The sequence below is a fragment of the Amblyomma americanum genome, chromosome 8, assembly GCF_052857255.1.
Source record: "Amblyomma americanum isolate KBUSLIRL-KWMA chromosome 8, ASM5285725v1, whole genome shotgun sequence".
In the NCBI taxonomy this organism is placed as follows: domain Eukaryota; kingdom Metazoa; phylum Arthropoda; class Arachnida; order Ixodida; family Ixodidae; genus Amblyomma; species Amblyomma americanum.
In genome coordinates this window covers 25,496,139-25,522,844 of record NC_135504.1, presented here as the reverse complement: position 1 = coordinate 25,522,844, position 26,706 = coordinate 25,496,139, and the positions used below count along the sequence as shown (strand labels likewise).

The 26,706-nt window shown below is 48.8% G+C and overlaps 1 protein-coding gene across 1 annotated transcript; it reads right to left on the bottom strand.

Annotated features, from left to right (window-relative positions):
* On the bottom strand, window positions 1-25,708 carry LOC144102236 (sodium-coupled monocarboxylate transporter 2-like). Its single transcript, XM_077635545.1, has 16 exons — window positions 25,394-25,708; window positions 21,565-21,819; window positions 20,438-20,503; window positions 19,752-19,803; window positions 18,819-18,886; window positions 15,890-16,047; window positions 12,799-12,939; window positions 11,380-11,509; window positions 9,977-10,065; window positions 8,414-8,523; window positions 6,121-6,188; window positions 5,942-6,028; window positions 2,827-3,014; window positions 2,220-2,323; window positions 1,554-1,648; window positions 1-117 (listed from the first exon to the last, which is right to left on the bottom strand). Exons 1-16 carry the CDS (start codon window positions 25,493-25,495, stop codon window positions 1-3), a joined length of 1,830 nt encoding a protein of 609 aa, XP_077491671.1. The 5' UTR covers window positions 25,496-25,708.
* Window positions 25,709-26,706: the final 998 nt, after the last annotated feature.

Below are 26,706 nucleotides of genomic sequence, written 5' to 3'. Positions count from 1 at the left end.
TCAGCTGAGCTCATAGCTTGTTGTGGGGTCTCCTCTGAGAAGACCATTGCTGCTGAAGGCGGTGTGAGCGCCTTCGTCGTCATCCGACGCTCCGCGGTCCAGTGTTCTCTCGGCAGGCTGCGAAGACACCAAGAAGCTCCCTTCAAAAGGGTGCTTTCTGTCGATGTCGAGCGGCGCAACTCTCTCATGCGCCGCATCCCAGGCATATAAAAGAAGCAGTAGGTAATCTCAATTGGAAGCTCCAATTAGGAAGTATGAAATCCTGCCAGTTTCTGGTTTATACAGTTACAGACATTTCATCATCAGCCTGACTACACCCACTCCAGGGCAAAGGCCCCTCCCATGTCTCTCCAGTTAACCCTGTTCTTCGCCAGCTGCGCCCACTCTATGCCTGCGAACTTCTTAATCTCATCCGCCTACCTAACCTTCTGCCGCCCCCTGCTACGCTTGCCTTCTCTTGGAATCCACTCTGTTACCATTTAGGACCAGCGGATATCTAGCCTTCGCATTACATGCCCTGCCCAAGGCCATTTCTTCCTCTTGATTTCGACTATAGGATGTCATTAACCCGCGTTTGTTCCCTCGCCTACTCTGCCCGCATCCGATCTCTTAACGTTACACATATAATTTTTCTTTCCATGGCTCGCTGCGTTGTCCTTAACTTGAGCGGAACCCTTTTCGTTAGCCTCCACGTTTCTGCCCCTAGCAAAATATAAAAAAAAAATGCGTTCATGAACTCTTTCCCGTTCAAAAATGTTTTATTCCAGAATTGTTGGGTATGAGCATATTTCACCAAACAGTCTATCGGTTATACTGTGCCTGTTTTACTAAGTAAGTTAAGAGATATTTGTCGCCTTTCAGAATTCAAATCATGGTATTACGCAATTTTTACCAGCAAGTTGACATGATGACATTGGACGCATTTTACAAATTCTGATATTTTTTTCATTGTTTTTCTTTGCGGCAATGAGTAGCGCTGCTTTTTACCCAGTGGTCCTATTATCTCGTTTCTCTTTCGGTTTGTACGAAACGTTATTTTGTTTCCCGTTTCTCTGCTGTACTGCCAAGTTGAAAAAGTACTACAGTACCTCTGTCAAGCTTGTGAGCGTTTAGCCCTGTCTTCCTCTCTGTTTTAGAAAAAATGAGATTAATTAATTAGTTAATTAATTGATTGATTGATTGATCAATCGATATATTGATCGATCAATTGGTTGGTTGGTTGGTTGATTGATTGATTGATTGATTGATTGATTGATTGATTGATTGATTGATTGAAGCCAACTGAACATTGTAATTGGACCTTTCATTTCGTGATTCTTGTCGAACAGCAGAAGCAAGTTCCCTACCCAATTGGAACTAAGGAAATTAAGTGGATTGCTGAGTTGGATTCATGAGTCGAATTGGCTTTCCCATTGCCATTGTTTAAAAGTGGATCCACTTGATATGCGCAGTTGAACCTAATGGTTCCTTTTTTTTTTGCCTGATATGGACAACATGGATTGGTGTTATAGCCGATTTCGCGCGTTGTCACAACCATAACCAAAGCGCCGTACCTCGAGCACTCGACGGAGAACACGGAAGCGCCGCCACAAGTCCAGGAAAACGGGGCAGGTCAGGCGCAGATTTCGTGTGGCTTCCCGCAGACCACCTGGGAAGAGTGGCGAGGGTAGAGGCGCGTCATTATCTGCAGCCCCGTGCTTTCATAGCTAGCCTGCTTAAATCTCGGGATGCCCCACGCTTCCATTCGCTGCGCGCGCGTGCCAAGCGAAAACGGAAATCATTACAGCGTTCCCATTCCAAGGTTGCCGGTGAACAATATCCTGAAGCGCAAATATCACTATTTTTTTTAGAGTGGACAAGAACACATATAAAAGCACTCTTTTCCGTCACATCTGTGGCGCAGTAGATTAACGCTTCGTTTTTAACGTCCAAGGCAGCAGGTGGAACTTCATTTCACGCTGTTGATCTTTTTTCTTTTTAGAAACCAACACTTACCAGCACGCAAATCATTTACCATTTTCTCTTGGGTTGCATGTCCTCTTTTAGGTTATACCCTGAGACGCTTTTTAGCCAAAATCATTTCATGGGGTGGCGCTTCTAGACTCCGCCTGCTGAGTGTGCCTACGAGTTGGCGTGGCAACTACGTAGCCGGGGCTGGGATCACATACTGATACCATTGAGGCCCGTTGCGTTCCAGTGAAGACGACCGAGACACTCGCCTGTTGCTATGCTGAGGACTGTTCCGAGCAGCAGCGTCAGCAGGGCACCCAGGCAGCATACCCACAGGAAGGACAGCCGGTACAACGGGAAAACCGGCGAGGAGCTGTAAAGACAGTCGTGACTGAGAAGAAATAGGGAGGCCCATGACCCCCCATAGCCCAAGGAAAACTGGCGCAGGGAAAGTCTGTTTGACCCATTCGCAGAACTGATGGTTTGTCCAAGAGGTCCGACGGTCGAGCATCTCCTAAAGTGGTTTAGAGGTATGTCCAGGAGGTCAATAAATGCTCGAGTAAAAGAGGTCATCAAACAGACACCATGAACAACCACGACCAATTCTAGCTAGCTCTTAAATGGGTCCCTGAAATCATGTCGATGGGCACATACTAGTGCAACAGATCCGTAGAGGCGGTCTTTGCTGGTATTCGAGTAAAACCTGAAAGGTCTGCGTGAGGCTCGGCCAGACTGCCCACTGACGTCATCAAGGTGTGGGACGCAGCGGTGAGGGGTCGCCCTAATCGGTTGCGAGCTGTTGAGAGCTATACTGGAGCTCCGCAACTGTAAGAAGAGGCGAAAAAGTATGATGCAAGACCTGCGTGCGAGACAAACCTGAGCAGCAGCAACGCTGAGGCACTAGTTGCCGGGGGTTCCTCTGCCGTGCCGTTGTAGGCTCCAGGACACCGGTCCAGCGTGAGCGGCAGGAACGGCGTCGGGGTCAGGCCGGAAGAGGCCAAGCTCCGGCCCACGGCGTGCCAGAGCTGCAGTCCGCACACAAGCAGGCTGGCCCAAGCAGCGCCCTGCGACGGTGGGGGTCGCGTGAGAGCGCGTGTGTGCAACAACACCGGATATAATCTTCGTATCCTCCCCTGGTTGCGAAGAGGAAGGGAACTTCTCTCAAGACCTCTCCTGCTTGAGAAACTGTGGGACTGGCGCTGTGGGGGCACAAGTATGCAAAGGCCTGCCCTGCTGCGCCTTGCTATCGAACGCGCACTTCGTAGGAGTGGTTGAGTGAATGCAGAGAGCGTGCACTGTAATGCCACAACAACGTGTAAAGAGTGCGCACACATTCTTACACTATGCATCCCGGTGGTAGCCGAAACGTGAGATTTCCAGCTAAACTTTATGGGTTCGATCCCGGCCGCGGTGGTCGAATTTCGATGGAGGCGAAATTCTAGAGGCCCATGTACTGTTCGTTGTCAGTCCACGTTAAAGATCCCCAGGTGGTCGAAATTTCTGGAGCCCTCCACTACGGCGTCTCTCATAGCCTGAGCCGCCTTGGGACGTTAAACCTCCCAAATCCCTAAAGTTTATGGGGGTTTAACGCACCAAAGCAACAGAGGCTATGAGGGACACCGTAGTGAAGGGCCCCGGATAATTTCGACCACCTGAGGTTCTTTAACGTGCACTGACATCGCACAGGACACAGGCCTCTAGAACTTCGCCTCCATCGAAACTCGACCGCCGCGGCCGGGATCGAACCCACGTCGTTCGGGTCAACAGCTGAGCGTCATAACCACTGAGCCACCGCGGCGGCTGGCTATAGATTAGAAGTTTTCTGGATAGATTCACCGCAGAGTCACAGTTGGTAAACAGTGACAGCCCGATCTGGGCCGATGCGCTATTTCGATTCAATTCCATATGTTCTGACCCGCGTTTCGTCATTAGCGTATGCGATCCCAAGTCGGTCCCCGCTGTCTCTATAGGCTTCAACGGCTGACGACGAGCAAATGCGGGGTTATAGGTTAGCATGAGCCAGTGACGAAAGGCTGGGATGGCAAAGATAGATTGGAATCGAAATATCGAATTGGCCCAGACGAGCGTTCTTTCAACCGTAAGGTTAAAGGTCAACTGCAACAAAGGTTTTCATCTCGTGAAAACGTTTTTGAAGCGATAGCATTTGAGTTCTGACATCAAAACTCCGGCAACGTCCGGCGTCACTAAATTCGCTCTTTTGTTGAGAAAGGTCACATGACCTTGTGACTTCAAAACAACCTGCCCTGATGGGCCCCCTAATTGGTCGAGAGAGGACATGTGACCTTGTGAGGTCATAATAGCCTGCCCACCGCGGCAGGTGGCAACTTGACCATCGGACTGTGGCTTATTCCAGGCCGCTTTCAGGCGTAAGGGGGTGTTTTCGGAAATACTGAGTTAATGGAAAATCCGCCGTCGTCTAACGTGAGCGTGGTATATGCGTGATCCTGGTTAGGCACGCACTCATTATTGACGCCTTTATTGTGCGAGACTGCTCTCTGTGCATACGCTCCGCACACAGGCGGTGTCGCGTAATTTGTACCACTATTCCATGTGCCACCCAGATCACCACGCTCAGCCAGCGTGGTGACCTGGTCAGCGCGATAACGCGGAGCCTTGGGCATTTTACGCCAGCGGCGACTTCGTATGCGCCTTATAAAGTTTAGTGGGCTGCTGTAATCATCAAAAGGATAATCGTAATCAGCAGATGATTCACGCGAGAGACAGCCTCGTTTAGGTATCTTTTTCTTTTCCTTCCATCTGTGACAGCTACTTACGAAACATGGTAGGATTAGACACTAACATTCTAAAATGGCTCGAAGTTTTTCTTACCCATCGTCAGCAATTTGTTGCCGTTAACAACGTTAATTCCACCATTCACCCTATTCTTTCTGGTGTGCCCCAAGGCACCGTCTTGGGGGCCCCTGCTTTTTCTTATATTTATCAACGACTTACCCAGTAACCTCTCTTCTTCTGTACATCTTTTTGCCGATAACTGCGTCCTTTTTCGAGAAAGAACAAATTATAGTGACAAGCACATGATTCAGTCGGACCTTAAGCTATCTCAACATGGTGCAAAACTTGGAATGTAACTTTAAATGTTGAAAAGTGCAAACTAATGCGCATTTCTCGCGTTAATAGTGAGTTGCCCGTATATATACTCTTAATGATGTGTTACTTGATCCAGTTACAAGATATAAGTACCTCGGAATTCATATTACGTCTGACCTTAGCTGGCATGCGCACATTGAGCACGTCACTAACAAAGCTAATCGCATGCTCGGATATCTGAGACGTACCACGCAGCCCCAACTAACATCAAACTTCTACTCTATACGACACTCGTACGTTCACAACTAGAATATGCTTCATCAATCTGGGACCCTGGTGTTAAGAGTTTGAGCAACGTACTGGAGATGGTACAACACAAATCAGCGCGGTTTATCCTCTCTGACTTTCGGCGTACATCAAGCGTAACCGCTATGAAAACTACCCTAGGCCTATCTTCACTTGCATCACGACGCAAAATTGCTCGCCTGTGCCTTTTTCCCAAAATATTTCATCATGAGTCGATTCGCTACGAGTTACTTCTTCCCCCTTCATATATTTCACGCCGCACAGATCACATACATAAGGTAGGCATTTCTACATGCAAAACTGAAACATTTTCGGATTCTTTTTTTCCTCACACGTCATATGACTGGAACCACCTTCCTTCTTCAGTTGCCACAATTCCTGACCCTGTATTGTTTAGGTCTGCAGTTACCGCTTCTATTGAATGATATATTGCGTTGATCACTTATTCTAATTTATCTATGTTGTGGTAATTTATTGTTCTCTGCTGTTTGTATTTTCAGTGTTATTATGTATTACCCACTCCCCTCTGTAATGCCTTTGCCCTGAGGGTAAAATAAATTTAAAAAATAAATAAATCAGAAGCAAGACCGATGAGACAGGGACATGCGGCAGCTACCTTTGCGTTGACCCAAGGCGACGAGATGGCAAGGAGGAGCAACCCGGCGAAGGGACCCGCAGCCGAACTGTACAGCGACAGGAACAGCTGCGGAGAGAACAGGCGAAAGAGGATGCAGACGCGAGCAGCGCAAACGCCGTCGCAGAGCGGTGGTACCGCGTAGTCTGACCAGTACCCACCCGGGTCGCTGTGCCCAAGACTGGCACCGCTATTGCGAAAGCGGTCATCACAGCACCGCTGGAGGCAGCTGGAAGGGAAGGTACACTTTGTACGGGAAGCAGGTATTTGCCGCATTTATGCGCTGCAGCAAGTTTATTAAGGCGAAAACTTTACTAGGCTACGCTGGCGGTTTCGTGTCATCAAAACGTGTCCGCAGCCATTGTGGGGAACTAGAAAGAGGGAACGTCTGAAAAGTGGTTGTAATCAAAGGAGGATGATGTGAGAATGCGGCGCAAAAAAATTTGGTGACGATCGAAGCACTAGTTAATTAATTACAGCCAAAAATGTGCAAAAAGTGGCCGTGACCATCGAGAAAGTGGCGCCAAATTTGAAACGCCGGAAGTGTCGTATCACGTGATTGAAATTGTGGGCGGAGCCAACGCGCGGCGCCAAATTTGAAAGTTTGGAACGAAGCGTGGTGGGGATTAGACGAATTGCACAAAGTACCCGCCGCGGTGGCTTTGTGGTTAGGGCGCTCGACTACTGATCCGGAGTACCTGGGTTCGAACCCGACCACGGCGGCTGCGTTTTTGTGGAGGCAAAAACGCTAAGGCGTCCGTGTGCTGTGCGTTGTCAGTGCACGTTAAAGATCCCCAGGTGGCCGAAATTATTCCGGAGCCCTCCACTACGGCACCTCTCTCTTCCTTTCTTCTTTCACTCTCTCCTTCATTCCTACCCTTACGGCGCGGTTCAGGTGTCCAACGATATACGAGACAGATACTGCGCCATTTCCTTCCCCAAAAACCATTTATTATTATTAATATCATTGTCGGGAACTAGAAATAGAGAACGTCTGAAAAGTGGTTGTAATCAAAGGAGGATGATGTGATGATGCGGCGCAAAAAAATTTGGCGACGATCGGAGCACTAGTTAATTAATTAGAGCCAAAATGTGCAAAAAGTGGCCGTGACCATCGAGAAAGTGGCGCCAAATTTGAAACGCCGGAAGTGTAGTATCACGTGATTGAAATTGTGGGCGGAGCCGCGCGCGGCGCCAAATTTGAAAGTTTGGAACGAAGAGTGCTGGGGATTAGACGAATTGCACAAATTGGCGGGCAAATAGGGGTAATATAGGAAAACAGGAGCAAATAGAGGCGGCGAGTGCCGAGGAGGCGTCAATGCTTTCGCATTACTCCAGTGCGGGTTGCCGCAGTGATCTCGAATTTTTTGTACCTTCTCGAGATGTCGATAGTACTGAGGTGACTCTGAAGCACTGCTAACAGCTGGCTGGGTTCCTGTTACGGCCGTTATGATCACAGCCTGTACGTAATGGGAAACGTGAATATCGACTGAAACGAGAGAACCGTCTAGTGGATTTTTTCGTAGATTTTAGAATTTTTTATGAATGAATCACACGTTCATAACCTCCTCGGAATTACAAGACTCACCTGGAAAAGAAAAGTGTGTGCTCCTGTATTTCGGTTCTTGGCTTTTCTATCTTGCAAAGTTTCGGTTTTGGGCGAGAGTGGTCTTTTCGCATTAGAACGAGATACGCTGTCGATAATGGCCAACTTGTATTCGTCCTCAGCACCTCTTTAGAAACCAGCATTTGGTAGCAACGGGACATGCTCCTCGGTGCCGTACATTAGGAGACCAATCACAGAAGTAATCGAAATCAGCTTTTGAATGTATAATTACATCAAACAAGCCACAGGCTGATTAGGGTGATTAGCTTCTTGTTTAGGCATCAAAAAAGCTTTAAGCGCGGACTATTCTTTTTATGATACGGAATTTAGTTGGCTGATCCTGAGTGCGGGCGTGTCTCAGATTCAGGCCTAAGTTGTATCCGACAATACTGGGATTTATTATAGGCATCTGATCGAGGACTGCAGGAGATGTGAATTACCCTTCGAATGCGTCGTTAATTACATTGAAGTAAAGCTGGACCGGGTCCTCAGAATTTGTGAGCAGTGACACACCGTTCTCATTAGTGTCCCCTCAAATAAGGTCCCAAAATCGCTTTGTATTAGTCTCTAAGAACAGTGGAAGAGTATTATTTTAAAGGGATCACTTGGCTGACGTTACAGCATAAAACTATGATTTTTCAGCTCTTTTTTTCTGTATGGATGAAGTTAATTGTCCCCCAGCTGCACTTCCGCACGCCATCAAGTCTCAGACAGCACAGGAAATTGGCCACATATTGGAAGTGAATGGTTTTACTCTGGCCCTTTGTAGGCCCGTATTTTGCCAAAATAGTTCCAATATTAAGCCGATTATCCGGGCCGTTTTGGTATAGGCACGGCAGAGGACTCACCCAGAAGGCGCACGACGTTGGCAGCCTTCTTATCGCTCATCTTGACGTAAGGCGCGACCATGTCGACGTAAAAGATGGCCGCGTGGGAGTTGACCACGGACGAGACCGTGCTGCGGATGAGAGAGGACACAGCTCATTCTGTTTCCCTCCTTCGAAGACTGCTTTTTGCTAAAAATGATCACGAACTGAAAAGAGCTGCCATCTAATCGTCAAAAGCAAGGCACAGAGCGGCTGAACGCGGAATTTTCCTACGCTGCTCCACTGATAGCATGCACCTCTAATACCAACCAGTACAAAGGGACCTCAATTCTGGCCTTTCCTTTGTTGTTGTTTTTTTTTACAGCGAAAGCTGTTATGCGAGCCCTTCCAGGTAGATTCAGACCATCATCCGGTCATGTGACAGGGCACGCCATCAATGCCCGGTTACATGACCGTCATGAGTCAGTGACCAACGTCGCCCACGTGATCAGCTCCAGCCGCGTGACTGTAGGCCCGTTGCGATGGTTGAAGTATCCCAGGTGGCAACAATGACTGTGCATCTCTACTGCAGTTCTTAGGCATTGGCAAAAGAAAGGCAGCATAATGGCTGCAGCTTTACCCGAGTTTAAGCGCGCTCGCAGCAGAGCGGACATATTAGGCAATTTGTTTCCTCTTCTGCGAGGCACCAAGAACGTCGAAGTTCGAAGGTTGCCCGTCGCATCACCTGTACACGGGCCAGTCACACGGCATCCGCGCATCAGCGCAAGAAGCTGCGAGCAGTTGTTTTTATCCGCTACAAACAGCGTGGGTGATTCTCAAAGGAGCACGCATTTCGAACACCCTAGCATGCCCAAGAAACCAGTTGCATTCGTTACTAACGCTAAAGCTTATTGAAGAGAACCCTCTGTATTGGCGCGTTAACGGCGTCTAAACAAATGCTCTCGAGACCTGCAAATGCCCGAAAACGCAACCAGGACCCAGTGTCGTGCTTGGAAGGTTAGGCGTTTGTACCAATCTACAGCCACAAACACGCAGCAGATAAAACGCGAAACACTCTTTCAGAACTCGGCCGTAGAACCTGTTTCGCAGGGGTCGCTTCTTGCGAAACAGAACAGCCAACAAGCAGACGACGCTGGCTCTCCCGACTCCTGCTCCGCCTCGCTTCGGCGCTACTGCAACGGGCAGTCGACGCTCGCGCGTCCGTATTAAAAAAAAAACTAGCAGAGGTCAGGCGCTTGTGAAACCTGGTGATACGAGCGAAAACTGTTTTACGCGTCGTTTGGTGCCGGAGTCGATCCGGCGCGCGCCTCCTCATCCATGGCGAGACTGAGCGACCAAGAGCTGTAATACCCCCCCCCCCCCCCCATACACACAACCGGCTAGTCGAGTCGTACAGCAGAGGCGAGGCTCCGAGCGAGCGCAGCTGCGGCGGCTCTCCTCAGTGAGTTACGTGTTATGACGTCATTTGCCACGCCTCCACTCCTCCGGCTCAAGGTCAAACGCGCATCAAACTTGACCTTGGGAGTTGTAGTTTGAAGAGTAGAGCTTTCGCTCTAAAATTGGTACGGTGTACATGCTCCTTACCTTGTCGACGCCCCGAGGATTCCGGCCAGGAATAGTCCGCGCAACGTCGTCACATCGGACAGGCTTTCCATCATGTAGTAGGGAACGATCTGGAATAGGACAAATGCAGGCGCACTATCATGTTGCCATCGCTGGGATTTTTTGTGCCATCTGCGCGTACACACACGACGCCGACTGTTCTCGTAATGGTAATAGTAGTGCGTTCACATTAAAAGTAATCCATAGCAGATCAAGGTATTAACAAGTAACATGAAGAGGCAATGCAGTGGCAAACGCTTCAAGAGGAAAACTGCGCAAAGAGCTACCAAGGTCAATCCATAATTTGGTGTTGAAGGAGTTAAAAGAAAGCTTCAAACTGCCTAAGAGAGACCAAAACGGAAACATGTTCAGTTAGTGTGTCAGGTTCTTCGCAACAAATGATCAACGAATGTTATAAGGGACATTGTGTCGATGAGTGTACTATGATCCTGTACAACATGACAATTCGGTCACACACGCGCCCATAACTTAATGGCTGGGGTGATAATTCTTTGGCATGTAACGAAGTTGAGAAATTGGGTTTGTGTCGATGATAAATAAACCTGTTTTATTTGGGTCGATTCCAGCTTGTCAATGTTTCAAGCACAGTGCCGGAATTGGAGAACAGAAGAGCATTAAAAAATGGCCTGCTGGAAGGTTTTTGTATGAAGTTAACTTGAATGTTTTTTGGGCTATGGCGAACGTTACTTTGCCTACTAAATTAAAGAAGCTATTTTATTTATTTTGTGCTTTTTTAGTCTTGATAGTATTCAGGTTCTTTGGTATTGTAAGCGTACTCTACTTTTTTGAATTTTTTTGAAGCTGTGTACTATTCTTGCGTTCTGCTTTTACGCCACCAGTACTGGTGCACCAGCACCGTAGGCGTCAGGCGGCACTCACCTGGTTAAATCAATCCTGAACCCTTCACTATATACGGCGTACCTCATAGCCCTTGAGTCACTTCGGAACGTTAAACCCCGAAGCTGACTGACTGAAAGCCCTTTATTTTGAAAGGGAGGCACAAGGTCGCTTTTAGGGGAAATTGGAATAGAACGTTAGTGAAATCTCGAGGTCCGATCCATTGTACCGTCCATTTTGCTATGGCTGCACGAAATTAGAAGGGATTTAGTCGGCACCCCTACAGCGCCATAATCAGGTCGCTGCGTTGACAACATTGCTGTAGAAACGGGGCATCGGAGCATAGGCCGCCGGCATAATTGGGTAAATTGGCACTGACGATGAACACGTTGGCGCATAACTGGCCTAACAAGGGACAGTGGACACGTCAATCGCGCTTTCAGGTACATGGCGGTGGTAAAAACTGTGCTTTCGCGCAATATTTCGTGCTTAGCAACGCTATACCGCCAGCCAATTTTTTTCCTTACCTGGTCGTAGCTGTGGATGGCCCCTCGCTGGAGCGGGTCGCAGTCTCGGTACCAGTAGACGATCGCTGCGGCCGAGCATGCCACTATGACGAAGAAGAAGAGCACGAACCCACCGCCGACGACGGCGATCCTGCAAGGATCGCACAAAGCGCACGCGTGGATCACCGTAATAACAATAATTGGTTTTTGGGGGAAAGGAAATGGCGCAGTATCTGTCTCACATATCGGCGGACACCTGAACCGCGCCGTAAGGGAAGGGATAAGGGAGGGAGTGAACGAAGAAAGAGATGCCGTAGTGGAGGGCTCCGGAATAATTTCGACCACATGGGGATCTTTAACGTGCACTGACATCGCACAGCACACGGGCGCCTTAGCGTCTTGCCTCCATCAAACGCAGCCGCCGCGGTCGGGTTCGAACCTGGGCACTCCGGATCAGTAGCCGAGCGCGCTAACCACTGAGCCACCGCGGCGGGTAGCGTGGAAATCTAAATGTGTGCTCTCATCCTACTACCCAGAATCTCCCTTCGTTCTGTTCGAATTCAAATTCACTTCCACAAGTGCCAGCTGCAGCCATTCTGCAGCTATTCTGCAGCCAGCTGAAGCCATTCTACTAATTAAATTGTTCTCTAAATTGGTTTGGGGCAAAGTAAATGGCGCAGTATCTGTCTAACATACCGGCGGACACCCGAACCGCGCCGTAAGGGAAGGAATAGAGGAAGGAGTGAATGAAGAAGGAAGAAAGAGGTGCCGTAGTGGAGTGCTCCGGAATAATTTCGACCACCTGGGGATCTTTAACCACCCGCCGCGGTCGCTCAGTGGTTAGGGCAGTCGGCTACTGATCCGGAGTTCCCGGGCTCGAACCCGACAGCGGCGGCTGCATCTTTATGGAGGCAAAACGCTAAGGCGCCAGTGTGCTGTGCGATGTCAGTGCACATTAAAGATCCCCAGGTGGCCAAAATTATTCCGGAGCCCTCCACTACGGCACCTCTTTCTTCCTTTCTTCTTTCACTCCCTCCCTTATCCCTTCTCTTACGGCGCGGTTCAGGTGTCCAACGATATATGAGACCGATGCTGCGCCATTTCCTTCCCCCCCCCCAAAAAAAAATTATTATTACTATTATCTTTAACCTGCACTGACATCGCACGGGCGCCTTGGCGTTTATTCTACTCCGAAATGTTTTATCCGTGATGGCAATTTTTTCCGGAATTGCTATGTTGCCTGTGTCCCTGTTTTTTACATCGACGAAATTCCATGAGTTGGCTTGGTATCCGGCTTGGTCGCTATGTTGAGGGTGGTCTTCTGCCTGTCGAGGAACGCACGCAAGTGCCACAGTGCGCATTTTTCGCCGCTGCATTTCCGCCCTTTCCTGTTCTCTCCTTCCCAATGAAAGAGTTTGAGTGAACGAGGACTGTCCGCACCTCTTTGCGTCCCCCGCTGTCCTGGCAGCCACGAAGCGCTGCACGGCCATCTGATCGAACCCGACCCGCACCAGGCAGAAAGGAATTGCTCCCACCAGATTGCTCCAGATGTTCTCGTCACTCGACGTGTCCAGCTCTGTCCTGCATGCGCCGAAGAAACATGAGAGCACTGTTGGCATGCAGCGAACAGCTTTCTTTCCTGTCTTACGAGTTCCTACAGACGCAGCAAGGGTCGTAAAAGGCTGCTTAGCCTGCAAGCACTTTGAGCGATTGTAGCGAATCCGTTCAGCATTGTGCACGAGCATAGAGTTCCTCAATACTAGTCATCAGCCTGGCTACACCCACTGCAGGGCAGAGGCCTCTCTCATGTCTCTCCACTTAACCCTGTAATTTGCCAGCTGCATCCACCCTATGCCTGCAAACTTCTTAATCTCATTCGCCCACCTAACCTTCTGCCGCCGCCTGCTACGCTTGCCTTCTCTTGGAATCCACTCCGTCACCCTTAATTAATGACCAGCGATTATCTTGCCTTCGCAGCAAAATGCCCTGCCCAAGCCCATTTCTTCCTCTTGGTTTCGACTAGGATGTCATTATCCCGCGTTTGTTCCCTCACCCACTCTGCCCGCTTCCGATCTCTTAACGTTACACCTATCGTTCTTCTTTCCATGGCTCGCTGCGTTGTCCTTAACTTGCGCTGAACCCTTTTCGTTAGCCTCCGCGTTTCTGCCCCGTAGGCGAGTACGGCAAGATACAGCTGTTGTACACTTTGCTCTTGAGGGATATTGGTAAACTTCCGTTCATGATCTGAGAGAACCTGCCATATGAGCTCCACCCCATTGTTATTCTTCTACTTATTTCACTCTCATGATCCGGTTCAGCCACAAATAAGCGACTTCAAGACACTGGAATCTATCACGCTCTCTCCTAACTCACGCAACAACGCAGAGACAGGAAAGTAGAGCACTTTTCTTGTACGTACCAGGGACGAGACATCCTGAAACGAGAAGGGATCACCCCCCCCCCCCTTCTCATCTAGCTAACACCTGTTAGTCAAGGCCCTGGGCTACCGCACAACATGGCAATTCCAAACATATATAAAAACATGACGCCACACGCCCATGACGGTCGACGTCAAGCGTAAGCAAAGCACCATCGCAGAAACAGGACATGTATAATGATATGGACGCCACACGCTCTGACGTGGGGTCATATATGCATATATGAAATTAAACACCATTAGCCACGAACCTTAGCCACGAACTTGACCAACTGGACGACCAACCGTTATCCGAAAAAAGAATTCTACAACATCGAAAGGACCTACCGTCGCAGAAGAAGAGCGCTTTTGCGCTTCTTACAATCTACCGGCCTGTGTGAAAGACTTTAACTGGAACGCCTTGTGTGTGTGTGTGTGTGTGTGTGTGTGTGTGTGTGTGTGTGTGTGTGTGTGTGTGTGTGTGTGTGTGTGTGTGTGTGTGTGTGTGTGTGTGTGTGTGTGTGTGTGTGTGTGTGTGTGTGTGTGTGTGTGTGTGTGTGTGTGTGTGTGTGTGTGTGTGTGTGTGTGTGTGTGTGTGTGTGTGTGTGTGTGTGTGTGTGTGTGTGTGTGTGTGTGTGTGTGTGTGTGTGTGTGTGTGTGTGTGTGTGTGTGTGTGTGTGTGTGTGTGTGTGTGTGTGTGTGTGTGTGTGTGTGTGTGTGTGTGTGTGTGTGTGTGTGTGTGTGTGTGTGTGTGTGTGTGTGTGTGTGTGTGTGTGTGTGTGTGTGTGTGTGTGTGTGTGTGTGTGTGTGTGTGTGTGTGTGTGTGTGTGTGTGTGTGTGTGTGTGTGTGTGTGTGTGTGTGTGTGTGTGTGTGTGTGTGTGTGTGTGTGTGTGTGTGTGTGTGTGTGTGTGTGTGTGTGTGTGTGTGTGTGTGTGTGTGTGTGTGTGTGTGTGTGTGTGTGTGTGTGTGTGTGTGTGTGTGTGTGTGTGTGTGTGTGTGTGTGTGTGTGTGTGTGTGTGTGTGTGTGTGTGTGTGTGTGTGTGTGTGTGTGTGTGTGTGTGTGTGTGTGTGCACGTTCCTTTTTTTGCGTTTTCCTCTCTGTCATCTTTCTAACCCCTATCCCCCATCCCCAATGTAGGGTAGCAAACCGGAGACTCACATCTGGTTAACCTCCCTGCGTTTCCTTTTCATTCTCTCTCTCTCTCTTAAACACCATTGGTGTTCGCTCGTATATAGCCGAATACAACTCAAGAACGAGTTGGCCTCCACGTTTCTGTCCCGTAGGTGAGTGCCGGTAAGGTACAGCTGCTGTATACTTTGTTGTCCTCAATACTACATTGAGGGAAAAGTTCCGCTTTTATAGTTCATCCATAATGGAGAGGCGCAGGGATGCCGGCTAGGTGGGGTTTCATATTTCGCTTGGATTTTGTGTCGTAGAAAATTTGGAGTCAGCAATAATAATGTCTCTTATCGAGTCAAACTCAAATAAAAAAACAGTGCTGTGGAAGTTCCCATACACGCCGAACACCGAATATTCACTTCAGTTAAGTTTTTAAAGCAGAAAAAAAAGTTGGTCTGAAGCTTAGCTAAAGTGTTAAGCGTGGATATCTCGAAGCGAAAAGCTTCGTGGCGATGCTCGTGGTTTAGCTTAAGGTTTCATACATAGGGTTGCAATTTGGGTATTCCTTTCTAGCTTTTCCAAGACGTGTTGTCTTAGGTATTCAAAGCTTGTAGAATCGTTATACAAGGCTATTAAAATTTCCAACTCCCACGCTACCACTTCTGGGGGGGTCTTCTTCTCCTCCTTCCATGGCGAAAGGTCAGACGACGGAGGCAGCGCGCGGCGGCTACGACGGCTGCGGCAGCAGCGACCACCTGCGCTCCGGGTGACGGCACTCGGTTTCGCGCATGCGCAGCTGTGGCAAATCGGTAGTGTGTCTCACGCGAAGCTCGAGCCTAGTGAAGCTTTTCGCTTCAAAACGCACTATAAAAATAACTTATTCTGCGCACAGAGGACAGCGTTGCAGCGCAGCTACCGATTTCTAGGCGGCGGGCACAGAGAATGCGAACCTGTTAATCTCCTGGACAGATGACCGGCGCAGGTCGGAGCTCACCTGAACGCGTATTCGGCGACGTTGAAGTCGGCCATGGACCTCAGCGGAGGGCTTGCGCGTCTGGCGTCGTACAGCACCTTGCCGATGATGGTCAGCGGGGAGGCGAGCATCACCAACGCCTGCACGCAGTCCGCCCACACGACGCCCCGCAGTCCACCCTGCGCGGGTTGACGGGAACGCAGGCGTGTCGGGGTAGGAAAAAAGGGGCTACTAGTGAGGCTGATTTTGTCCTTCCATGTTCGTTCAGAAAATGTACGGCAGTGTGCATATCAGACAACAGTTTTATGTCATAGCATAAGAGCATCATCGGGACGAAAAGCCAGCGATATCACACATTTCCTACCTGTCAGGTGGCGCTTTCCACGAAGGGAAAGTTACAAAGGGCAAGGCCTCAAGTATCTATCTATCTAAGTAGTATCTAAGAAGACATGCCACCGGCCACGGTTGGCAAGTTGAAGCGGGAAGAGAGAGAAATCCCCTCTCCTCTTCTAGGGTATATAGGGGAGAGTGAAGACGGAAAAATGGCTGTCGCGGGAAGAATCCTTTCACCGGCCAAGGTTGGTAATGCATGGCATGCTTGACATGTGTTCTTTGTATGGTCGATGTGGTCCGTGCATGGCAGCTCACAGCGAGGTTCTCTAATGGTAATTATCTGTCCTCCAAGTTTTACCTCTGCAATTCGAGCCGAGCATTACGTACACTGTCCTATGACCGGCTGTTTCCAAGAGCCGCGAACCGTTCCTCTGCAAAAAGTAGTCAAGCATCGAGCTCTGTTTCCGAGCTAGGTAGGGGAGCGCCTAAGGCTCTAGTGTGTAAGGTAAGGAGAACCCTTGTCGTCACCTGCTGAAACCTTCAGTTTGCAAGGGGTGCCGTAAGGTACAACCACAGGACTCAGACGGAAGCCCGTTGCTTCGTTGCACTTTGCTAAAACGGTACCAGACAAGAGCACGCCACATGATGCGGCCGGTGCTGTACCTGCAAGCGGTGCGGTAAATGACCCTCTTTGCCATGTTGCCGCTCATTGCGCTAGTTGTAAGTTCAAACACGAAAAAGAAGAAAGAACATCGCACAGCACAAAACGCTAAGGCGCCCGTGTGCTGTGCGATGTCAGTGCACGTTAAAGATCCCCAGGTGGTCGAAATTATTCCGGAGCCCTCCACTACGGCACCTCTCTCTTCCTTTCTTCTTTCACTCCCTCCTTTATCCCTTCCCTTATATCCCTTCCCTTACGGCGCGGTTCCGGTGTCCAACGATATATGAGACAGATACTGCTCCATTTCCTTTCCCCCAAAAACCAATTATTATTATTAACATAAAAGAAAACCAGAAAAAGATGGCCCGGCATCTGGGAAAAAGTTTCGCTGCAAAAAATGCAAATGCGAACCGCTGTACGAGAAGACAGCAGTGCTGTTCTACCATAAGAACAAGGTGACCTGCGAAATCATGGGAATCATAATCTAGGAGAAAAGTGCATCAGCAATCCTTCTGTGACATTAAGTGAAAAGGAAAGTCAATATCTGGACTTGCACATGGCATAGGTTGTTTACGCCCTTCTCTCGTTTTTTCTGTTTTTTTATATATTTTCTTGTTTACGTTTACTATATACCACTTTTCGTTTTTCAATAAACTCAGTTGCTAGTCAGCGCTCGTCTTGCCTTTGTCCCGCCTTTGTTGCGCTCTTCACCCACCATGAATGGGGCGGTATTTCTCTTGCGCTCACGGCGGGTTCACGCCGGGTGCAGGAAGTGTTTGCTAAGAACGAATTTACCTCCCTTATCCCAACTTCCAGGCCTGTTTAAACACTGAGGATAAATTGAAGTTGGCCTGTATCGATAAAACAGTGCATTGTAGCGACAAAAAGACTACTTTCACTCAAACCGGAGCTGCCGCGACTTAAATAAGTTTGGAGAATAGAATACAGGAGTCGCCACCATCGGTCGTTTTCGCAAGCAAACTGCTAGACAGTTTTTACAGCGACAGCTGTTAGGCGCCCGTCCCTGGCTTTCTCGTCGCCGTCGGCGTAACCGGTGGGTGCGTTAATAGAGAGTTTTAGTTTCACGTACGTAGAGGCTTCACGTACGTAGAGCACTTACGGGTTACCAGTGCGCATGCGCAGAATGCAAAGGGTATGCGCGAGCCTCACGTACGTACGTGAGATTCGGACTTTTACGTTGCGGTCTTTGTGTTGCTTGCGTACGTAGGGTTGACAAACATGGCGGCGCCCGGCCCGCCCGCTTCACAGCGGTAACAGCTTCGTCGCTAATTTCTCGACGCGATATCGTGTTCTAAACTGTTGTATACGCCTTCGATTTGCCCATTCTTACCCTCGCATAAAGTTTCAAGCAACAAATAGTTTTTTTTTTCAGATATAAGGGCGATTTCCCAGCTGTAAGCCTAACGAAGCAGCGCTCCGACGCAGTTCGACTGGCTTGGCTTTGACTCCTCTTGTCTTAGAGTGGCTACAGCAGTGCCTTCATCTGTCAATAGATGGCGCTAGGAACAACGCGCGGCGTCTGTCGCGTACGTGCAACTAAAGGGGTTTGAAACGACATGCGCGTATGCTACGTAGACTTCTCACGTTTGCATACGTGAATCCTGTACGTACGAGAAACTAAAGCTCTCTAATATTACAGTCACGTGACGTGACATTCATGTCCCGTGACATTAATGTCGCGTGACCTTATGTTACGGTCAACGTGGGTCGCATAAGCGTATACGGGCGGCTGTTTGGAACAGCTACCTGTCATTCCAGGGGTGCATCACATGACCACTGCACCAGTACGCCAGGAATATATCCCCAAATCTAAACGCCTAAACAGCTATCGCTGAACGTTGCGTTACACAGTCGTAACCGACCTGTGAGCTTTTTGGGCGCGTATTCATTTGCATATCGTCATCATTATATAACGAGAAAGAAACGTAGTCTCACCAGAGCCGTGTAAATGGTGCCCGCCAGACCAATGGCCACGTTCGAGTACAGCAGTGGCACAGGGAACACTAGAAAGCAGCACACAAAAATAGTTCTGTCCTTCGGTCGCACGTCACCAACCATCTTCTGTTACAAACCCCAGGGCCATCCTACGAACCAGACAACGTCAGTCTAACCATACGATTTTTTTTTTTTTGCTGAAGCATGTATTTCGTGGGATTCACAAAAACTGCGCCTATTTCTCTTTTGACCGGTAGGTCCTATACTTTGCTTGTATTTTCAAGTGTATTTCAGAACAGTTTTCTCAGCAACTACGGACTGCAGCTCATTACCTTTTCCTAGCTGACCTATAATTATGGTGTAGCAATTATTCGCAGTTCTGTCATTTTTTTGCGAAAGCAATTTTTTTCTGTTTTATGCATTTAAAGTCATCAAGGAAAAAAAAAAACCTGCTGAGTAGGCGTGTGCGTTCTAAATGAACACACGGCTTTACATCTTTGTGTAGACACAGCTGTGTAGATAGGGCGCCACGGTGGCTCAGTGGTTATGGCACTCGGCTGCTGACCCGAAAGACGCGGGTTCGATCCCGGCCGCGGCGGTCGAATTTCGATGCAGGCGAAATTATAGAGGCCCGTGTACTGTGCGATGTCAGTGCACGTTAAATAATTCAACGTGGTCGAAGTTACCGGAGCCTTTCACTATACGGCGTCTCTCATAGCCCGAGTCGCTTTGCGACATCAACCCCCCCCCCCCCCCCCCCCACAAAAAAAAGCTGTGTAAATATCGGCCTTCTGTCTTCTTGTTCCTTTAATGATGAGTCAAATGTTGCAAAAATATGGCGATTCCATGTGTAACACATATTTGCATGCTAACTCTTGAGAACATCCTCCCCTTCCCCGCAAATCAGGAACAAAGGCGAAAGGAAATCCGTACTTGTTGACACGGCCACGGCGGCGCTGTAGATTCCCACTGCGCCGAGGGTTTGCTGAAACACAGTGCGTGGTTTGTCAGTTAAAAGAGGGGCGCCACGTTAGAGCTTCTGCGAGCAGTGTGTTCCGTTCTCATTTGAACAGTTACGCTTTTGTAAAGAGGAGCAATGTACTCTAATGTTACCTCTTGCGAGCAACATACTGTGCCATTTTGCATTTCAGAATATCTTACCGAAATTCAAATGCAATCAAATGTCTAGAGGCAAGGCCTGCGTGATACAGTTTCATTAGGCTTGGACTAAAAATAACAATAATATGCCTTTAGTGCTCTAGTCAAAGTAAAATTAAATTGACAATGAAGGCAGATTGAGGGTGAGGTACAAAGGGTCTACCGCATTCCAATGTTAAAGGCGATACAGACGATTTTTACTAAGAATGCTAAGTTAATGCAGTTTTCCCGAGTATCCCTTTAAGGCAGCGAGCTCTTCGTCTGCCTTTCAGTATCGGATGGCAAAAGATTCGTTCGAAACGCTAATTGATCACTTGTAGGTACTTGACTATCAGTTGCTTGCAGCTGCGGTGCATTACATCCCCATAAGTTATTTTGGTGTTTTATAACACTAAATATTGCCCTAAATACTGCGTCTTGGTTGTTATCGAGAAACCAAAATATTTTGCCAAATAGCTTACACTTAGGACGAAGTAGATGATGCAGGCTGTGATGCCGACCTTGTTGTCGAACCGCATGCGCAGGTACTTCAGTGCAGAGGAAATACAGGCGGGGAAGGTGTGTCAAAGCGCTGCTAATTCTGTCTGAATACGCAGGGAAAGGTACTGAATTATTAGATGCCAAAATTGGGGCATAAGAAAAGACATGGTTGAGCTGAAGTAACGGTAATTTTTCATAGGAATATCGATCAGCACTCTTCACTGACGACCTAAGGAGCGACGGTTGGAATCCCGGCTCGACTGTTTTTCTTTTCAGTGCAATTAATTTTTTTTTCTTCAGAGGCACTATGTAATGGTGGTGGGTTGACGTCACGACACTACAGACCAATGAAGAATTGAGTAGTAACGTCATCACTGCTATATTTTGTGAACGTTGCAGGGTGTTTGAACCAAGACCTACTGAACTAGAGACCTGCACATTTGGCACTGCTCCAGCGCGCATGTTCTAATTCATGCCTTTTGCCGCTAGGGAACGCCAGCTACGGGCGGCTTGGCGCTACAATTAACCTGTTGAGCAAGAAGGCGGCGGTTATTTTACTTCAAGGATGAAATAGTCTTGTCATTTGTCTACGTTGTGAGTATTCATCATTCATCCATATCCTAGCAAAGATGCCAGAGTCTCACGCCTGGCATGCGCGCAAACAAAATATTCACCTCTAGGATTTGAAGAAATTTCATATTTGCATCGTTCATTACTAGGTCTCAAAATTATAAGACGGGACAAACGCACAGGGAGGCAGTGAGAGGAGAGAAACCATTTGTCGAAAGCAGACGATGATGATGATCATGACAGACGAAGAGGTCAACCGAGCGCCCTCAACGGCCAAAAAGTTAACGAAAGTTGGCGCACGTAGTCCCATAGGACCCTGCCAAATGTGCAGGTCTCTAGTTTCGTTGGTCTTGGTTTGAATAACCTGTGCGAGGTCATGGAGTTTTGAGTTCACGTATGGAGAGTATGCGGAGAAATGTGGCGCCATCTATTGAAGCGTAAAACAATCACACAAGAACACAACAAGCTTTCAGCGGCCACTCTGGTTCACTGCTCAGGCCAGGGCGCGCAGACAGTGAGCGTAGGTGATTGGCCTTACCTGGAAGACAGAGGTGACTCGCAGGCCGTGGAACAGAGGCACCACGGTGGCCGCGGTGGCGCAAGCCGCGGCCGGAATGCCCGCCAGCACCCACATGACGTTGAATCCGTACGCATAAAAGTGCCCCACGAAGCCCACCACGGACAGGCCGTTGGCCACGGACGCCATAACAGAGACTGCCAGGGCGAACGCCGGAAGGCTGCGGCCTGCCAGGCATGCCTCCTCGGCCGCTCCTCCGCCGGACGCCGCCGGACGCTGCAGGACAGATACAGTCATGCGTGGAGGACGTTGCGGCTACCGCGCGTCGCTCTCCGCGGCCATCCCAGTTGCAGAACTCGGCAGCCTCTCTTCCGAGCTCGCTACTAAGTTTGATGCCGAGCTCAAAGTTATTAACTTCGCAGTAGTGTCATTCGTGATATTACGCGATAGCGTATGTATAGCTCGTTCGGCCGAAAAGCCGTCGGCACAGCTTGTTGGAAATAAAAATAATAATAATGATTTTTTTACATTATCATACAGTGTTGGAGGGGATAGGAATAAAAGCGGTTATCGCTTGACAACGTAATGGATGGTTGATTGGTGTGGGATAGGCGATGAGAAGTTAATGAAATCACTGGGATTAATTCAATTATTTAATCAAAAAAATGAAAAAGGGCGTTCAGAGGTGTCAAAATGCTCAGAATGAGTAAGCCAGTGCTTGATCATGGTAATTAAGAAAGTTTAGAGTGTGCAGTTGATCTAATAATTAATTGAAACAACTGAAAAAAAAAGAAAAAATAATGCGTTCATAGGCGTTTCCAACGGGCAAGGCATCGCACCGAACGGGCGATGGCGCTCCGCCGAAGCTTAAGCGGCTAAGCTTAGACGTCCTTTATTTTTTTTTAAACGATTATAAGGCGTCTATAAACATGAAAAAGAAAAGGTTGCGACCATAACACCTGGCTCTGCAGCACGCACTGCGTAGATAACTTATGCAGGGACACTCAGGTGCATATCGTTAAGTGGCCGGATGACATGAGCGACCACCTTGAAACAACGCGGTGGCGGGCTCCACGAGGCCCAGAAATATTTAATTTTTTAGTCCCCTTACTTAACCTGAACCACTTTTACGGAATTAACCCTCCTTTTAAATGGGCTCTGAAAGGGGCTGTAACAAAGTTGCGGTATGCCTGGGGTGTTAAAGCACGCCGCCTCACGAATATTGTCCAGGAATAATTTTTTAATGTGCTTTGTAGAAACAAAGTTATCTGTACTAAAATATTTGAATATCAGCATCTTCGCGCCTTTCCCTCTCCTCTCGTCACTTTTTGCACATTGGAAGGTCGGCGCGCCTTTCCGTCGGCCCCTCCTCCGGGGGAGGAGCTTTCTGACCCGCCGGAGGTACGCGGCTTATTGGCCGCGGGCATGGGAGCTGCCTGACGTCTGAAAGAAAGTAACCAATGACCATCTCTCAACATGTATACGTAGATGCGAGCGACAGAGGAGGGTGCGAGCATGAAAAAGTCGCTGCAAATGGTCCACCAACTTTCGCGCGTGATTGTGGGTCCTCTGCTACTTGCAGAAGTGTATTATTTGGCTCAGGTGTTCATGACAACACACTGCAGTGACTGAGAAAGATGATATAGGTGTTTCAGAGCCCCTTTAAATGCAGCTTCCAATACTTTCAAGATGTACCCATTTTTATACACCGCACAAAAAGGAACAGGCAACGGAAGGCGACACACAGAGGGAAGGCACGACACGAGGCTGACCAACGACCGATCGTTATTTGGGCGTGCAGACGTATATAAAAAGATTACATTAAGGAAAGGGAGCACGGAATTCTGCACAACTGCGCCAGGAAAGGCATGAGGACTCCCAGCGATCGATGAATGATAAGTGGTGAATGACCAATTCCATATACAGTGCACATTAACCTATTAAGGGACCCAGAAAGGGGCTCTCAATAAAGGTGCGATATTTCTGGGATGTTAAAAGACGACGGTTCATAATTATCCCCCGGCAAGAATTATTTTAATGCGTTTTGTGGGAGCTTAGTTATATGCTGACAGAATTTGAACTTCCGCGTCTTCGCGCCTTTCCCTCTCCTCTCGCACGCCAAAACGGCGGCGCTCCTTCGCCGGCCCCACTCACTCGGCCCCTCCCCTCGGCGAAGTGGCCACGGCCGCGGTAGCGCGTGATGTCTGAAAGAATTTGGCGCTATGAACCAACGATAACCTCCGGCTTCTGACGTCATCTGCAAGACGTGACGTCGTCTGCCAGGTTTTCGTGCGAAAGACCAGCACCGCGCGTCGTCGCGAGGGGCGAAAGCGGAAATTTTAAAAAAAAATTATTGTGAATTTCCCGCTCGCTTTTGAGGTCTCGTACGCGGCATGGACGCTCGATGGCCTGTACTCTACATAGCGCAAGCATTTTAAAGCCAAGCTCCAACACCCCTTTCTGTGGCCCTTTAACGCTATCGCGTTATACCCTTAAGGCGGAGCTTAAGTACGATTTCACCAATCTTTATCTGAAGCCTACTTGACGTTGAAAACCGAGTCTTCAACCGAAACCGCGATGTGAAAACTAGTGTGCTAGCGCGCGTATTTCGCATTTAGCCTAACCACGCTTAAGCATCTGGAGACCTCCACTACGGCATCGCTCATAGACATTGTGTCGCTTCGTGACGTTTAATGCCACTTAATAATAATAATAATAATTGGTTTTGGGGGAAAGGAAGTGGCGCTGTATTTGTCTCATATATCGGCGGAGACCCGAACCGCGCCGTAAGGGAAGGGATAAAGGAGGGAGTGAAAGAAGAAAGGAAGAAAGAGGTGCTGTATTGAAGGGCTCCGCAATAATTTCGACCACTTGCAGGGATCTTTAACGTGCACTGACATCGCACAGCACACGGGCGCCTGTCAGTGCACGTTAAAGATCCCCAGGTGGTCGAAATTATTCCGCAACCGCCCCGGTGGCTCAGTGGCTAGAGCCCTCGGCTACTGATCCGGAGTTCCCGGGTTCGAACCCGACCGCGGTGGCTGCGCTTTTATGGAGGCAGAACGCTAAGGCGCCCGTGTGCTGTGCGATGTCAGTGCATGTTAAAGATCCCCGGGTGGTCGAAATTACTCCGGAGCCCTCCACTACGGCACCTTTCTTCTTATACTCCCTCCTTTATCCCATGTGCTGTGCGATATCAGTGCATGTTAAAGATCCCCAGGTGGTCGAAATTACTCCGGAGCCCTCCACTACGGCACCTTTCTTCCTTTCTTCTTATACTCCCTCATTTATCCCTTCCATTACAGCGCGGTTCAGGTGTCGGCCGATATGTGAGACAGATACTGCGCCATTTCCTCTCCCCAAAAACCAATTATTATTATTATTAATTATTCCGGAGCCCTCCACTACGGCGCCTCTTTCTTCCTTTCTTCTTTCGCGATTTTTTAGCCCTAAAAAAATTAAACGGGAGAGCGCTGATCGGCGAATGCTTGGGTCCAGTAATCGGACCCGTCGAGTATCTGTTACGGGTTCCATATGGACTTTTTTTGGAAATCTGGCGCGGAGTTTGAAGGATGCTTTACTCCCGCCACCGGTTGGCCCGGTATTGCACTACCTCCGGGATCGGCCTTGTTTTTAGCGCGTCTTTACTATCCTGTCTTTCTGTCCTATCTTTCAACTCTCCTACTATCTGCACGTGGTAGCGATTGTGGCTCGGCTTGAGCCAGTGAGCAGGCCTGTGCACTTTCCTTTCTTTCTTCCTGGCAGTAACAGACAGACTTGGGTCCAGTAAAAGGCGGCCAGCAGGCACAGAAAGGGAGAGGCGTAGGCAGCGTATGTGGTATACACTCACATGTCGACAACGGGTCAGCGAGAAGTACAGGCCCACCAGGTACCCGAGCGCTGTGAGGATGCCGAACATGGCGCAGTCGGCGGCGTCCAGTCTCTTGGGCATCTCGCACAACTTGTGCGGCTTTTTCACTGATTAGCTTTTATGATCGGCACAAATCTACGTTCACTAAGCACGGGTGTTCGTTGTTGCGGTCGACCTACCACAGCCAGGACCACCGGGACGCGAGGTGCACTGTGCGCGAATGATCGAGCCTTATCGCGGCCAGTTTTAACTGAAAAGAGCAACTCCGAACGTGTTCATCTCTGCGTACGTTCGTTGCACGGCAACACCTGCGGCTTGATCGCAAAGCGTGTCGAAAGCACCGGCGCACAGCCGGCGCCCAAGGGGCCTGCACAGGGAAAGCACGGCCCTATTGGCGCAGGTGGCTGCAGCGCCGAGAGCTAAAAGCAAGCAGAGCGGAATGCGACGAAAATGACTTTTTTTTTTCCTTGCCTTTCAAAGCGTCAGCTGTTCGCCGACTCGCGCTACTTTTAGACATTAGTACCACTTTGTGTATCGCACTTTTTTTTTCCTTTGAGCGCAAATACCTACGACTCCACTGATGTGGGCTGTATGCTTATGTATGCAGGAAGTGTGAAAAATGTTCTGTAGGAAAAAAAACCAGGAGAAACACTATTTTTCCGAGACAGAATGTCCCATATCCTCCCCACGTCCCCATCCCCTACAGTTCAGACTTGCAAGCTTCGAGGTTCAAACAGCTCGCAAAGTTTACACCACCGTTTTTTTTCTCTCCAAATTTAGGCAATATTGACACCAGTGACAGTGTCCATAGGAGATACATGGGAGCTTTCGGAAGCTATAGCGCGTCTAAAAATGGCTCGATTTTCATGAAGTCTGTGGCAGCGTTTTCTTCTTTAATGAATGAAGGAAATTTTGCAGACAGATACTATTTTTTAAGTGTCATTTTTTTTTACAAGTGAGAGGTAAATATCCAGAAAAATTGCACTTTTAGACATGTCGGTCTTTCGTGTCATCTCGTGAAAAAACTAAGCCAAATATCAGATTTTCGTCCGCAACATTTCTTTCCTTTTTCTTTCTTGATTGTCAAGCCGCAATTTTTATTCATATCGAGCGTAGTATTTGTGTTTTACAGGCTCTGAAAGTTGTGTAGGTATTTTCTGCACGGATTTGAAATTTGCGCCAATAATAACGCGCTGCGCGGCTCCATCTGGCGTCGGAATATTTTGTAGCTACTAGACTCTACCACCAGCCTCATGGTTGTCTGTGTTCGTGCGCGCAGGTTTTTACTCAGA